This window comes from Coenobita brevimanus, chromosome 55 (genome assembly GCF_032717465.1).
Source record: "Coenobita brevimanus isolate Jiangsu-jjx chromosome 55, ASM3271746v2, whole genome shotgun sequence".
In the NCBI taxonomy this organism is placed as follows: Eukaryota; Metazoa; Arthropoda; class Malacostraca; order Decapoda; family Coenobitidae; genus Coenobita; species Coenobita brevimanus.
Genome location: NC_137008.1, coordinates 55,811,814 through 55,829,020, shown reverse-complemented (window position 1 = coordinate 55,829,020; position 17,207 = coordinate 55,811,814). Strand labels below are relative to the sequence as shown.

The window sequence follows — 17,207 nt, the reverse complement described above, 5'->3', positions numbered from 1 at the left end:
CAAACTTTACAGAATACTACGTAAGAGTTCTCTGATTTGTTGGAGAAAATGCAGAGATGTTTAATTTTCCGCGTCTGTACAGTCGGGATCAACATTTATCTCGGAGAATCTGTGATGGAGGAAGTACAGTGGAAGTCAAAAATAGTGTTGAAGAGTCAGTAGCATTGGAAGTGATATACTTGTACCTCCGTTACCTATGACTCATGTGACACAACTTTTAATCACAACTGTAACTCCACCTGGCAATTTTCAGCGTCGACTATAATTCAACCTGTCACAACTTTTAACAAGGACTGTTCATTCAGGTCTCCCCATGAATGTACGACTGGGTGAACGGTGACGGGGATAAAACTGTATTTGTCCAACAGTCCGACCGGTCCGCGAATGAAGGGATGAGACCGCGCCCACTGAACAGGTTGCCCAGGGCCCCGGAAACCTGACACTCCGGTTATCGCGAGAGGCTCCTGTTACGCGCCGGGCCGCCCTCCTCCACGATTATGAAATGAGACGCTGGCCACCACGCGGTCAGGGGGGGCGGGCTGCTGGGGAGTTGGGGGAGTGAGGCAACGGGGACTAAAAATGATAATAGTGATGTAATGACAATAATAATAATAATGAAAATAATAATAATCCGAGTAAGCAACACTGCAAACACTATATTTCCGTTTTACTTCAGTGTTTTTTTTTTTTCTGTTAAAATAAAATGGTGGGTGTGAGGGTAGAGTATGTGGGTGAGTGGGTGGCTGGTATTGGGAATGGATGGGCGGAGGAGGAAGTGGGAATGGGTGGGAGGGCAGTGGCAATGGATGTTGTGGGTCACTCTCAGGCGGCGCCAGAGGTCTGTAGTTAACAGTGGGAGGTACAGGTGAAGAGGAAAGAGCTTTATTGTTAGTAATTTTGTGTTTACTTTAACTGTTATTGACCTGCCATGTCCCACCCCGTGTATAAGTGGGAAATTGGGGAAGGATGATGATGATGATGATGATGATGATGATGATGATGATGATGATGACTGAAGTTGGAGGAGAGTGGTGTGGTTTCTGTGCTTGTTTTACTTTTGCTATATTGATTCTTTTGGATTTCGGATATCCTTAACTTATTCCCGTGGCGTAGTTATACCCGTAGACATTAGCTGCTTAGTAAGGGTCTACCAGTCCACCGCAGTTATCCCTTATGTTTGTATTGCTTTATATTCTTAAGTGAGAGCCAGAGAGTTGGCATAGTTTAACCCCTACAGCATGATGACGCCTTTCCTTTTTTTTTTTCTTTTTTTTTTTTCTGGCTACCTCTGAGAGAAATTATTTATCATAGAAGACATACCTCGTTGTGAAGTGGCTACAAACAGTCTCATTATGTGTCTACAACAGTGCAGCCAATTGTTCTTCCAGTCTTTATTAACCACTTCAGCACAATTACCCCATTCATAATATATTTTTGCTGCCTCTAGACGATTTATTAGCTTTAGATGAGACTCACGGAGAATGGATTAAGATAATGGTGTGAAATTGGTGGTGGTGGTGGGTTGGGAATTCCTGTTATTGCACACCTCTCACTGTCAGACTTAATAACTAGAAATATAAAGAAAAAGAAAGTCACAGTATTGAAGGGGTTACTGGATTTTATTTCAAACCACTTCACTGCCTCGGTTCTTTCGTAATCTGGATATTGTGTGGCGCAAGGTAAATAAAAGCACAAAGAAATAAAACTTTTTTCTTTTTTCAAGGAAGAAGGAATCAAAGTCCAGGAGCCCGGAAACCGTTCCCTCCAAGAAAAAACAAAAACAATCAACAGAGAGCCAAATTCAAGATCCGTTCATTTCGAGATGTCTGGACACTGCGTTTGTAAGACTGGAGATCATAGGAAGTAGGATATACAGACATAGGGATACAGTTCCTGAGTCGACCTGTTGCACAAATGAAGGACTGGGAGTAACGGTTAACTCTTGCATTAGAGAGTTGGACAGAAAAGGGATGAGAGTTTGTTGCTCGATGGGTGCTACGCGCCCGTCGTAGTGGTGGAGGGGTGCTAGCAGCTAGTTCAGAGGAGCAGTGACCATTGAAGTAGCAATAGAAAAGAGATAAAGATGCAACAGTGCGGCAAAGTGAGAGGTTGAAGGCATCCAGTAAGCGAAGGAGAGTTAATGAAACGAAAAGCCTTTGGCTCCACCTTTTTGAGAAGAGCTGTATATGGGGAGCCTCCCCACTCAAGGGAATTCTACTCTACACAGGGGCGAATAAAACCCGTGTATAAAGTCAACAAATGTGCAGGGGTAAAGAAGGTACGGAGTCGGCTTAGCACACCTACTCTCTTAGAAGCAGATTTTACAAGAGACGTAATAATTCATTTCTTGTTAAATAAGTTTCTCAGCTGTTGAGTGTGCAGAACCGATTCCGTGCTTTCACGAGTGTGTGTGTGTGTTGGGGGGGTGGAGGGACTCACCAGATACAACTATTTCTTCCACTATAACTGAGGATGTCTGATTCGTTTTATTTTTACTATCACCTGACGATTGTATTCACCTCTGGCCAGACCTTTCGTGATAGAGGAGTTTAAAAGAGATTGGGGTCAACCCCCTCGTTGCTAGAAGTTCCCCCAAAGCTGAATGAAGTCATTTGGTGGTAGCAAGAATACAGTAAAAATTAGGGTCTCTGGCAGTGAGGGCTTAGCAGGGTAGAGTCAAAGGCTTTTCGATTCATTTAATCCTTACCTCTCACTGACTTCCTTCAGCCTCCCTTTCTTCCCCCAGCATTGTTGCCTCTTTCATCTTTCATTATTAGGCCTGCATTGATCACTCATCTATTCATTTCTCTAAAGCTCTGCCTCATTATGGGAGACTTGAAGCATCTGTCTAGCACCACACAGCCAGTCCTTTCTGTCTCATCGTTTCATCTACTCACAAACTGTCAGGCCTTTCTGTCTAACTTTATAAAGCAAGGGTTAAATGGCATTATCAGTCCTTCATGTACCCACCTGGTCGACTCTGGACCTAATCTTCTCAGTCGGTCTCTCCCACTGCGTATGATCTCTAGTCTTTTAAACACGAAACATCCCAGCATCTTAAAACTGAACGGAACATGATTTCGACATTCTCTCGTTCAGCTTTTTTAGGAAGAACAATCAGTTGAAAGTTCCTTACCTTTGACTCTTTCTTTCTTCTTATTTATTTATTTGGTTATTTATCTGTTTATTAATTATTATTTTTTTTTTATCATACAAAGCAAGTATTTTTCGATTTATTCCTAACAGAAATGGGCACAGCAGTTTATTTTTTGTTCATCCAAGCGTACCAGGCTTACCACTTAGCGAACGTTGCTGCTGACTGACTGGCTTATGTTGTTGCCTTGTCGCTGTCTTTGTCGAGGCAGAGTGGCGTGCTGAGTGCTGACCTTGCCACCCCGCCCGACCCCTCGCCCAACCCGGCAGTGGCTGGCGTGCGTGAGAATATTACCATACTAAAAACATCTGTTTCCGGTGCTCTGCTCTACGCACACACGTCTCCTAAAAACTGCTCAATTTCTTATCCTTCTTCCGTGCTGTTGTTCATTCGGGTAATCTGTAAGTCCTGAGGATGTGGGGTAAAAACTGCAGCCCTATTATTCCTCGCGTGTCGCACGAGGCGACTGGAAGGGGTAGAAGTGTTAGATCGAATATCCTCGTTGTTTGTATATGCGTAAGAATCTAGCGTCCTTACCGCTCAGAACCTGTATTTCAAGCAGACTCGTATGCTCCAAAGTGGGATGGGACTTCCTTTCTCCTGCGATATGCAGTGCTTCCCGGAGAAATCAAAGAATGTTTTGTATTCTGAATGCCATGAATATTCCAGATGAAGGAATTATACTAAAAAAAAAAAGAAAAAATAATAATACCAGCAGATGGAAATCCTATTAATGAAGAAGATACATTTCCATATATGAGTATTATTCACATAGATCAACGAGCTTTGCTCATAGGTTCCTCAATCTGTGAAAATGTGGAAAATCGGTGCAGGATGATGATAATTATTCCGTCTTTATGCCCAGAAAACTGCTACATTAGTGACTCCTCTTCCGTGCAGTTGTTTGTTTACGTAGCCTTTGAAACTATAGATTACGTAGAGAAAGACGACATGACTCAGGTGCTGTTCAAACAAAGGTGGGCTGTGAGTTGTGTGGCATTGTGCTGTGATGGGTGGTTTGGCGAGGTAGTGGGAAACTGATGATTGAGTGCACCATCCACCAAACGTCAAGACTCTCACCGCTACCCACCCCTCACCCCCACCTCCCCACCCAACTCCCCTCTTAACCCCTCCTCCCCATCCCACACCCCTCTTACCACCCACCAGTCCCTCACCGCTAAACACCCCTCACCTTTGTCACTCTCCTCCATCCCCCACCTTTCACCCCTAATACCACCAATCTTTCATCCTTACCACAACCCCTTCCCTTTCGCTGTCACCCCCACCACACACTCTTTACCCACCATCTCACCTCTTCCACCACCAATCCATTACTCTTGTCACAACTCTCCCCTGTCACCGTTCCCTCTACCAACCATCCCTCCCCCGTGTCACCACCCAGCCTCAACTACCACCCACTCATTCCCCAGCCATAACACCCACTCACCCCCCACTACCCACCACTGTCACTCATCCACCCACCCATCACCCACCCCTCTCATTCTTTCCACCCCACCGTCATCACCCACCCCTCTCACTCTTTCCACCCCATCGTCATCACCTATCCTTCACTCCTACCACTTCCAGTCCTTTACACTTACTGTATAATAAACCCACATCCAATCACTCAATACCCCATCCTCTCCTTCCCCAGTCACTCACCCCTTGTCACAATCCTCCTCCTACCTCCACGACTCACCCCTCATACTAATCACCCTTCCCCTTTCAGATCTTCTAATCCGACTGCTAACCCCTCCACCCTGTCACACCCCACCATCACACCACCCACTTGTAGCCCCTGTCACCACCCCCTGCCCCATCTCCCACTCCACTCCCTTGCCATCTTCGCCCCCTTCCAACCCACCTTACCACCACTGCCATCATCCACTCATTACCCCTGTCACCCCACCACCCACTCTTCACCACTACTACTAGCATCATTACCATCACAACCCTTCCCTCACCTCTCACCTCTTCCTCCTCCATCACCACCACCCTTCCCTCACCACTACCTCTATAACACACTACTGTTTACTAAAGTCCTGCATCCCATTCCTATTCCTGGCTTGATTTCCGTGTCATGTATTGGTAGCCAATTAGGAGGATTTAAGTGCCACCCTCACGCGCGTGGCCTGAGGTGAGCTATCGACTAGAGCATCTGTGGTTGATCCCTGGTAGAAAAGCATTTAGTAATGACTTCATTTTCTTATAATCGGTCCGCGTTAACTTGGCGGAAGTTTTCATTTCGTAGCTTTTTTCCTGTATATTGATGGCAAAAGTAAGGCAGCATGACTTCCTTGCATTCTTTTCATAACAGTTTCTCGTGACTAGAACTATATTCAGGTGTTGTCTCTTGTTACAGCTCAGTATTGAAACGTGGCAGTTTTTGGTCAGGTTAAAGTGGACAGAGTATAGCTGAGTTCTGAATGTGGGAAACCAATACCTTCTTAACGTCTCACCTTGTTTAACCTCATCAGTTCAATGACGTCTTTTCTTCTTTGTTCTTGCTATCTCCAGACGATTTACTTCAGTTGTGGAGAGACTTTCGAAATGGAAGGGTCAGACACCTTTCACTATAACCCTATCATTACGAGGGACTCTTAAGTTAAACAAAATAGTCTGGTTGTAGGACGAATGAAGTAAAGATACGAAGTCGTAGTGAACTGGCTAGTTGTTAGAACATTCAAGGACATACGCCGCGGCTAGGCAACTTTCAAGCACAGGCAGCGGACTAACTTGGGATGATAATGATGGTGATAGTGATTACATATTCATGCAAACCTGAATACATAAGCATAAGTATATAAATAAGAACTATAATCAGTGGTTCAGTCTGTGTGCTAAAAACTCCTCTCTTGAAGCAAGGCCGATCTACCCTGGGCCGGGGTGGGATTCACAGAGATATTTACGATGGATTTCATGTCGTAAATTAGATTTGTGTTTACTTGAAGAACTGGAGATATGGGAAGTCTGTAATATCCTTTCCTTGCCCTTTCTGATAAAAAAAGGATCACAGTTACGAAAGGTAAACGGATGGTAGGACCTGAGTTCGTTTGTGAATTTGAACTAAGACGTTCCTTCACAAACATGACCTGCATAGCATACATAATTGTCCATTAAAATTTACTCTCCTGATTTGCGCGCTGTGTGGCCCATTAATTCACCGAGAGCTGAGAGTATGCAGCCTTTCCCGAGACTATCCCGCCTGTCTTGTTAAACTAAACGAGTGTTCATGACTATAATATACTGTTTATACGCCGCGAATACACAAGGTCAGCACGTAGTGGAAACAGGTCCTTTCAAGATAATTGTTTTATATTAAGAGAATTGTTTTTAAATGAAATGAAAGTCTTACGCCTTGCACTCTCCGCTTGAAGGTTAAGGCGTTGCCCCTATTTAAAGGACTTTGCTGAAGCGTGTAGTGCTTTGTGATCGGATGCATTTCCTGGCGTAAATAATGACCTCAGGGTAGAATCGAACCCACGACCTTGCTGATGATAGCATGCATTCCAACACACTAGACCATTCGACCAGGTATATATAAGAGTACATAATAATTCATTCACAGCAACCGGACCCTTTCTGGTGGCAGTAAGAAAGAGATGAAAAAGACATCAACGTACGTACAGAAAAGGGTTAATAAAGCTCATCTCCAACCCTTTCGCTACTAGAGGTTTCCCCTAATCTGTATCACACTGTCAGACGACGATGAGTAAAGACTGAAAGAGATAACGTTGTGCTGTAGGGGTAAAGAGATGCTTGCTACCTTATTGCACAACTTATTATGTTTCTTCCCCCGCAGATTAATTCTCAGGTTTCCATAATCACGACCTGAATGTTAATATACACGAGTAAAATGTCGACTCCATAATGGTTGAACAATATTCTATCCATCCATGGTATCATAATTTTTATTGTGTGTGTTTTTCTTTTACCTCATTGAGAATTTTAAGTATGAAGTACTACTTTTAATGTATTTTTAACATTACGCAAAATGAAAGTACTTATATAAGCATAGAAAACGCTTAAAACTTTATGTGTGCTCTATAGGCCTGGAAATTGATGTTTGTTCTTTAATAATAAATGATAATTTTTAACCTAATGGGCCAAGGAAGCCTCGTCTCTCTCTCTCTCTCTCTCTCTCTCTCTCTCTCTCTCTCTCTCACACACACACACACACACACACACACACACACACACACACACACACACACACACACACGTGTGTGTGTGTGTGTGTGTGTGTGTGTGTGTTTATATAAAACACCCTGCTTTTGTTATTATTATTTTTCCTTGTAAATGCCCTTGACTCGTTGACACAGACTTCCGCAAGAAATATTACAGTGTATCACCTGATCGAAAGAACGAGTTTGACGAGTGTTTTTGGCACCACTAGTGTTTGTAGAGGGGCGTCTGTTTTTATCCTGTTCCTGAAATGCCAGACGGTTGTATTCAGCTTAGGGGATAATTTCAGTGGTGAGGGAATTAATGAGGGCTGTATCCAACCTCTCCCAAGCTGAATAAAATCGTCTGTTGATAATACTTTTCTCTTCAGTTAAGGGATGATTCAGAGGGTCAAGACAACCATTAGACGGAAATTCATGTATATTTTTTTTCATAACTTTATTCACGATATTCCTACTCGATTTTTTTTTTTTTTTATGCAAGGAAAAAGGAACCAGAGGCTAGGAGCCTGCACATTGTTTCTTCCAAGAAAACACAAAAACAAGATAACAGAGATTCAGATTCAAGGTATATGGACATAGAGAAGAACATTTAGGAAGGGGATGTTATGAAGGCTAACACCTAACCATTTTATTTAGTTGGGGGATATTCTGTAATAAAAGTCTGAACTAAGCACAAATCAAAGCTGTCACATACAGTTCCGATCAGTTGCCCGCTTTAACCGCTTACGTGTTTACTCTCACTGCATTAAACGCATTATACGAGTATGATTTAGATAGAGAACATGATATTCTGGTGAAGTCTTGAGACAGTGGGAAAGAACTTTTGATCGCAGCGTAACATATTCTCTAATTTGGCAAGATATAAGGTTCTGACAGCAGTTTCGAATCGATATAAAGTGAACTGTTGACAGCAACTTTACGTATGCTTTAATATGGCAAGAGCCCATCAGGCTCAGGCAGTTTCGAAACGAGGCAAGGTAAGAATACTGTTGCCGTAACTCTGTGTATACTTTCACCACCTTTATCCCATGAAATTCCTCTCCGATGTACAGGGATAAAAGAGGGGAGAAGGAAACAATGGGTGAAACTGGGGGTCCATGATGGTGACAAGTGAGTGGACAGAGGGAGGACCAGACGGGATGGCTTGGGGGCAGATACAACCACCATGGCACACTCTTCTCGACTCTCCCTTCTAGGCAGCGACCATGACGCGAAAGGGTAGAGTGGCTGTGTGAAGGACGGGGGATGGTTGTTTGAGCTGCCATGATGGACTGTGAGCTGGGAACGTTGGCAGTGATGAGACAGCCAGCCAGAAAGAAGTAGGAGACATATGAATATGTTGTTATTGTTAAAAGCAGAAGCTCAGAACATTAATGAAGGATAAGGAACCAAAGAAAAACAAGATGAATGGATGCAGTGATGTTTGTGATAAAAGTTTATGATGGAACTTAGAAAAAATCTTTAAAGGAGAAGAAACTTGGTGAAAGGAAGGGTAAATGATGTAAGTGATGGAAGTGGTAGCTAGACACATTGCAGCAGAAGTGAAACTCAAAGAAAAATAAGGAAAGAGTGGATCTACATTGCCGGAATGTGGAAGAGTGAGTTAAAATTATGCAGTTTAATCTGGAATACTAGAGGACAGTGAGGCAGAAGAAGAGAAGTTAATGCCTCCTAAGCAAGAACCATGCACAGGAGAATATTAGATGTGGAAATACTGGTTACATCAGTATTACGGATGAAGTGTAAGCTGGAAAGACTGGTAAAAATGTGAGAAAGCCAAAGAAAGCTGAAGACAATAGAAAGAGTACGGAAGAAATCCCTTGTATGCAACAACTAAGTTCAAGAGAAGTACATGCTTTACAGTTACGGGATTTATTGATGTTAGTAGTGACATATAGACTGGAAATACTGCCAAAGAATGAATGTTAGATGAGGCAGCAGGAAAAGTGAGGGACTAATGCCAAGAGGCGACAGTGAGTGAGTGAGGTGGAGTAACGTGCTGGAGAACGCCCCGAGACACCATTGGTTGGAGGGATCGAGGAGAAGGGGGTGGAGGGGCAGAGAGGAAGAGGGTGGAGGGAAAAGGGGTGGAGGGGGTGCTGAGGCGGCCATGGCTCGTGTGCTGTCCGCCAGGCACCGCAATAAGGAGCGACACAGGCAAAGAATCCTGTCATCTAGAGGTAAGTTTGATACACTGCAGTTTTCATCCTAAATTATTTAAATGACAACGCCTTCAGTCTCAAAACATCTTTAAAATTATATTCTGTCTCTTCATATTCTTTTTATCTTAGGTGAAACATCTCGGACTGACGGGGTTAGGAATATCAGTTAACCATTCTGACAAGACGCTCTCCTCTGGGTGTTAATAGTTTATAGTAGTAGTAGTAGTAGTATTGTTGTTGTTGTTATTATTATTATTATTATTATTAGTATTAGTATTAGTATTAGTATTAGTATCTTTAGGTTATTTTTTCTTATACTAATACCTGCCATGTAAAACAGAGAGGGAGAAAAAAAAAAAAGCATGTGGTGGAGGCTGGGCGGCGGCGGCCAAATACAGACCCCGACTTTTCCGCCATAGCTCATGCCCAGGTGAGGGACGGATTGCATTGACACACCTTTGGAATTTGTAATTAGAGTGCAGTAACTTAGCCTGGGGAAGGAATGCTTATGGTTCTTAATAAAGTCTTCCGTAAACAGCTCCACATCTTTATCATCTTTCTCCGAGATTTAAATATGAACTAAACAAGAACTACAGAATGTAACTATAAGACCTTTATCAGTGAAGACATGGAGATTGGGGTTAACTCTCTCAGGGGCTCATGACGCATTCTCAGTGTCTGGTGTGTGGGATAGAATACTAGGATTAATAGAACCAGCGTCCGTAATCGAAGTGAATAGGAAAATGACACCTAAGTTTGCGATAAACCTTCATAAACTATTCCAAAGCGTCCGTCACCTCAAAATCGAACTGTCCACAGCGACCCTCACTTCAGAGTCTAGCCATGAAAGTCGCCCGTCACCTCACGTAGGGGTCGTGCTCAGCTCCCCGACTCAGCCGCTCCCGACCCTCCATAATTTACCCTGGTCCCGCCCATTACCCTCGCCACAAGTAAAATAAGAGGGTGTACAGCCATCACTTCGACCTCACCCCAAATTTATTACCTTTCGCCACCGAGTGCCCGTGGTTGTCAGATGTTGCCCAGGCCTATAACCCCTCTCACGGTCCAGACAATTCTAGTAGTGTATCAGAGCTTTGATTCAGCGGAGAGTGAGTCATAGGAGCCTGAGTGTTAGCAGAGTATTCCTTATCCATTTCATAATCGGGCATAGACTTTATGTTTCGTTCCCTGACACCCAGCAGCCCTCCTACGTGCCACACACCTTCACATGTCACTACCTTGGCGTTAATACCCACCGTTTATTTTGATTACACGCTAGGGCTATCTCATTCAGGCCTGGTGTAATAATGCAATCAGGAGTGTTTTGATGACACGTCCGTGGGTGTTGTGAAGGATCGGGTCTACGTGAACGACACTCACCTAAGCAGACCGTTCCCTTCCATAGACCGGGATGGAACTCGCGTCCTTTCAGACAGCAGATAATTCCTCTGATGAGTTGACCACCTTCACCTCCCCATACTTATCTACAACCTTCCCTTACTTACCCTACGTCACAGTACGTACCTCTGCTACATTGTTGTCAGATACGGCCAAGGTGTGTGATACTCAAGCATAATTATCTACGATCGATTCCCTGTCATAACTTAGATATGTTTTTACAGGAAGAACTAGACAGGGGAAGATTTTGCTCTCATTTTCCTAATCATCCTGGGGAAAACAGTTATGACCTGCTGTAATATTCGTATTTTGACTTAGATTTATTTACGAAACTAGAGCAGGAGACAGGGAAGTTCAGGCAGCCCCCTCGTCCTCCCTGCAAATCAAAGCCAGAGTTACGACAGGGAATGGGTTGTTAGTGCGTTTGTGTACCACGGCAAAGCAGTAAACTATCAGACTACCTGTATAAATTTTTTTCCCTGAAGAATTTTTGATCTAGTGCTACTTATGAAATGTTAATTATTTCTATACTTTGAGCGATAGTGATTTCTTCCGAAGAGCTGTAGCGTTTCAGAAATAACAGCTTAACTTTCATTATTATTATTATTGTTATTATTGTTATTTTATTATTATTATTATTATTATTATTATTAGATTCTCAGAGTGCGTATCCAACTTACTCCACTTAAAATGTCAGATGCTGTAATGACCTTTATTACGGTCTGACCACTCTTTCTTTTTTTCTGGGGGGGGGGAAGGGGGAATATTTCAGCACTTAGTCACACTGATCTTTATGTCAAATCACTTTTCTATATTCGACTGTGGGCAAATTGCAGGCAGTTTGCTCCGTAAGACCCGCAACAGACACACAAACGTATCAGGGAGGGAGGGAGGTCTTACAGAGGATCAATTTGTGATTTTTTTTTTTTTTTTTTTTTTTTTTTCGAAATTAAAATCTTCGTACAGTTCCCTCCCCCAGTTTGGATTCGATATTATTTCCTTTCAGTTCAAAGTCCGGTATTTGACCCCTTGTGCATCAACACCCACGCTCAACTGATATTCGCTTTTCTTTCGCCACATATGACTTGACGTCCATCTGAGAAGTCTTGAACGTCACGAAAGGCCTGATGCATTCGCCCCCTTTTTTCTTTTTTTTTCAATTAATCCCCCTCACACCGAGAACTTTTCTATGTGATTGAAATCGTTTGACGTTAATCACAATGAAATCCTAATGACACCCCGGCCTCAAGGGGTTAAGGGGGTTCTGTGCAGTAAGATATCTAATTCAGCGTAAAATAGTTCAGGGACGCACAGCCTTCAGTACGGTGAGGTATTTCTTAGTTCTTTCAACCACACGTTCTTATTTAGCCTTGGAGAAATTTTTCGAACTGGAGAACATAGATACAGCCGTTATTAAACCCCTCGCTTGCAAAGACCTACCGAAGCTGAATAATTTCGTTTGGTGATAGGAAAAATATTATGAAAAATAAAGTCAATTGGATTTAAGGTGTTATGTACCTGTGAGTAGAGATTTTTTTTCTTCTCTCCCAGCCTTGGGTTCTTCGTGACCCGCCAGCCTAACTTTCACCTGACACTGATTTATTTGTAAGTATGATATCCTTAGCAGTTAGGATGTCTAGGATGGTAAACACATTGCTTCACATTAGTTAGTACGAGTATACTTATCATGACAGGCAGATCACAGTATGAGGACAAGTTTGGGAAAGAAAATAAAATAAAATGTATGTTACTGTCTCTGTAAAACTGTCATGAAGAAGACACAAGACAAGGAGAGAATAAATATCCTATAGTCACAAGTAATTAAGAACACAAGGATAGAGAAAAAGATACTCCCCCATAGGTCTTATAATTATTATGAAAAGACAAAGGTGGAAGGAGAATGCATACAATTTTCCTACAGTTTTCATGAAGGACACAAGACTACAAGAGAAAAAAATATATAGAATGCTCTAGTCACTGGTAATTTTCATGAAGTACACCAGGCGGTGAGAAAATAAAAATATGCTATAGTCATCTGTATTTGTCATGAAGAATGCAAGGCTTGGAAAATTAAAAAAAAAAAAAAAAAGGTATGCTGTAGTCACACGTAATTTTCATGAAGAACAGTATGGTATAGTCACGGGTAACTGTCATAAAGAAAACAAAGCTAGAAGAAAAAAGTAATAACACAAGACTGGGTAAAAAAATGAAGCAAATTTCCCATAGTCTTCGGTAATTACAGAGGAAGTAAGTCCCTCCACAGGTGATCCCATTTTACTGCTTTCTGTATCCCGAGGCATACTCACCCCTTCAAACCGTGAACGTAATTTCTGCTGTATTAATTTCATTCAGCGTGGGAAAGACTCTGAACTGAGGGATTAGATAGTGCCTTCCTTTAACACTCCATTTCGTGGGTATCCTCTTGAGCTGAATAAAGTCGTCAGGAAACACCAAGAATAAAGTACAAGTGAAGTTCTTGGGCTGAAGGACTTAGCTTTTGAGATAATATAGTAATTGAGCTCGTGCCCGTGAATTCCCCTCCTCACTTATTGTTAGTAAAGGTTACAGTTATTCTTGAAGGTTGTGATGAAGTGAAGGTTGGGATAAAATATACAAATAATTATATGCTCTATTCTGCTGTATTTGTAATGAAGAAAACAAGGTCGAGAGAGAGTTAACGAGTGTTTTATTGCCACAGGTGAAGAGGAATATAAAGATAGAAAACAAATATACCACATTCTCAGGTATAATCATAAAATTCACAAGGTCTGTAAACCGAATATGCAGTGGTGTTCAATAATTATCATGAGGGACACAGGAGAAGGAGAAAATAATAAAAATGGCATAGTCACAGAGTCAGGAGAAAGTCAATAAAAGTAATACAGTATACGCCATAGTCTTCGGGTAATTACAGAGGCAGTAAGACCGTCCTCAGGTGCTCCCATTTTATTGCTTTCTGTAACCGGAGGAGGAGCGTAGATTAAGCTTTATGGCTCTCTCAGCCTTTCCGCCGCCTTTCCAGCTCCCCGTAGGCCTAAGGAGATACTTTATAAGCTCACTCACGTCCCCGCCCCCTCCGCTGGATGAGGTAGGTCGGCGCGTGGGGGGCTCGCGGCGGGGGACTGGGGAAAGGATGAAGACTTCTTTAAGCCTGTCATTACCAGAACCTCTTTTATTATTTCATCGTCGTTACCGCCTTTTTGTTTTACGTTGTCTGCCCTCAGTGGTCGTGGTAGTTTTTATTTTATTATTATTTTTTTTAATGAAGAAAAGATGGAACCCAAATTAAGAAGCCTGCAAAATTGTTCCCTTCAAGAAAAAACAAACAAAAGAGAGCATAATGTAAGACACTTTCATTTCGAGATTCCATCACACATTGCGTTTAAACCATTCGAGGCGCCCACCTTTCACTCACTCGATGTAGTGCTAATTACAGGCGACACCACATTGAGATGCCAAATGGGCTCATGTAACAGGAAACCATGTACTGAGTTGGGAGGTTACCATAAAACTCTACAGAATCCCTGGCTCTAGTGGGGTATTGGGTTAATGCGCTCCAGCTGGATGTGGCCAGTAAGGATTTAAGTCCGTGGATTACGTGGGATTTATTGCTCAGATATTGCCGCTCAGGGACGGGTGACTGTCTTTATAAGCTGCTTCAGTACTATTGCCTCTCTCTCTCTCTCTCTCTCTCTCTCTCTCTCTCTCTCTCTCTCTCTCTCTCTCTCTCTCTCTCTCTCTCTCTCTCTCTCTCTCTCTCTATGTATTTCATTGAGTTCAAGACAGGCATCTCACACTGAAGGAAGTTAATTGCGTTCCTCTTTATATACAGAGTCAGTTTTAGGGGCGTCTGTCGTTAAACTTCAATTAAAATTCCACAGTCTTGTAATATCCAAGAGTTTAGTAAGGAATGTGCACAACTCCCAATCTCCTTTCAAATGATAGGTCTTGAGAAAATTTACGAAGTCATCCTAACAATAAAATATAACTACAGCAAGATACCGGAGTTAGGGTGCACACCTCACACACACTTAACACTTTCATACTGCCACATCTCGCCCTTACCTCTACTTCCATGTCTCATACTGCTCACCACACGCATACACAAATCTCACACTTTCACATATTCTGCTACACCGCACACTGTCATCCTGCACAGTATCGCACCTCACAGTCACACCTCACACTTCCACATCTCACCCTGTCACACCGCACACTGTCACATCTCATAGTCACACCTTACACTACACCATTCACACTGCCACATCTCACCCACACCTCAACCAAAGATTTAAAGTATATAAAAAAGTATAATAAAATATTTGAAGGTGTAGATATGGCATTACGCCAAAACTTATTGACGCAGTAAACGACATGCAGGCTAATTCCATCCTTACATCTTTTTTGCCTTTTCCCAGTGCGTGCCAGTACAGTATGATTACAGGGTTAATCTCCAGCTCTGTTAGCCTATTCGCTGCATTTGGTGACACAACGGTTTTTGCTTACGTGGGAGAAATCCTGGCAAGCAGGGATGATAAGCTGAATTTAAAGGGGAGTGTTAATAAATCCTTTTTGAGCAACGAGGTGCGGCTGTAAAGACATTGCTGTACAGTGCAGCCATAAAGATTCATGTTGTGTCAATGTACTGGCAACGGTACACCTTCTCAACACCTGTCCCGTTCGTTGCTTCGGCAGAAGCAACCTGGAATGAGATTCTTATACCCACAGAATCTCCTTATCGCCATCACTAGAGGGATTTCGTTTGAACTCACCCATTAGAGGAATTTCTTTTGAACTTACATAGATCTGTTACGCGTGTTAGCCAAAGCAAAATATAAAAGCCGGTCGCGTACTGAAGGGGTTACCTCTCTCTCAGTTATAGACGCGCTTAGGTATGTATCCTTCCTTCCTCTAGGCAGTCTCATTCAGCGGAGGGCAATCTTTAGGAATGGATGGGGCTAAACACGTTTTCGGGAACCCATTCATTGCCACCGACGCACTTGCTTATCCGGCTTCTGCTAACTCGAGGTTATGGTAGTCAGCCGGAGAAAATCCCTAGCAATCAAATGGCTAAAATACAAGACATAATTAAGGTACAATGAGCCATAACCTTACATGCCTAGCTATTAACTATTGCCACTCCCTCCCAGGTCTTGGAAGTATTGCTTCCAGTCTTGGCCAACAGGGGTAGTAATTATAAAGACTCATAATTAATTTACAGGCTAAGTAAGTCTTCATAATAGTTTTGTTACCACAAATCGCTTTGTTTTTCGGATTTGACACTCAAAAATTCACTCTAATGTTGGGTATTTAATAGCTGCACGAGTGAAGACAAATTAATGTACAAACTCATAAACAGGTGAAGCGTAGGAGAGTTTATAAATTCGGCTTTAGGTAAGTAGTTTGGTACTCGTAAATAAAGGTAATGCTTCGAAATATATATATTTAGCTTCCTGTTGGCAAGTTGGTGTGTGTAGTAGGAAGTCACTCTGTAGCCAAAAAGTTATGTAGTGGTAGTAGTAGTACTGGTAGCTATGGCAGTGACAGTAGTGATAACAGTGCAGGAATGGAATCACAATTTAGCATTTTTTCAATAATATACATAATCGCTTTATGCATATTTGCAGCCTACTTAACTTCTTGGCATGCTGGTGGGAACGAGAAAATGACTTTGTAGCCTTCCGTTATGTAGGAGTAGTGCCCGAGACAGTAACAATTTTGAACTTTTAATGGAAGATATTCATAGACTTAAAGTTATTGCGCTGAAACTGCTATATGCTTGACCTTTTTGTTTTACCGAGTTGGTATACAGTACAGTAGGAAATCAAGGTGTGAGAGTTGTGTTGTACATTTTAGCTGTAATGTACTCCTGCAGTTTTCCAGTAAGATACTCGTAGGCGTTGCGTGAATCTTTAGCCATCAGCACTGTCTTACGATTTGATATGACCTCCCTCGTAGCTCTTTTTTTTTTTTTTTCTTACCGCAAAAAGAAATCTTTCTAGATTATTCATAAACTGTTCAGCGATTCCGCCACCTGGTTTGCTTAGGAAGTGTGGGCAGGTATGTTGTCTTGCATTTTGGGTCTTCAGGAAGATTTTAGGTCTTTGTAGCTCGCTGGCAAGTATTTTACATAATGAGTGAGTGAGAGGGTTTCAAGGAGTTACAAGGACAAGTAATGCCTCAAAAAGTCTTACTACCCATACAGAGCAGGTATCGTGAATGATACACGTTCCTATTTCTCAGACAGAGAGAGAGTAGGCATTTTCGATCTTAGGCAGGTGTTTTAGGGTTTGCATTTAGATCTTT

The 17,207-nt window shown here is 42.4% G+C and overlaps 1 protein-coding gene across 1 annotated transcript in view; it reads left to right on the top strand.

Annotated features, from left to right (window-relative positions):
• Window positions 1-9,451: 9,451 nt before the first annotated feature.
• LOC145401395 (calpain-9-like) overlaps window positions 9,452-17,207 on the top strand; it is a 226,372-nt gene continuing 218,616 nt past the window's right edge. Inside the window, exon 1 of the mRNA XM_080273733.1 lies at window positions 9,452-9,521. Coding sequence (XP_080129859.1) covers window positions 9,452-9,521 — 70 coding nt within the window. The remainder of the gene's footprint in view (window positions 9,522-17,207) is intronic.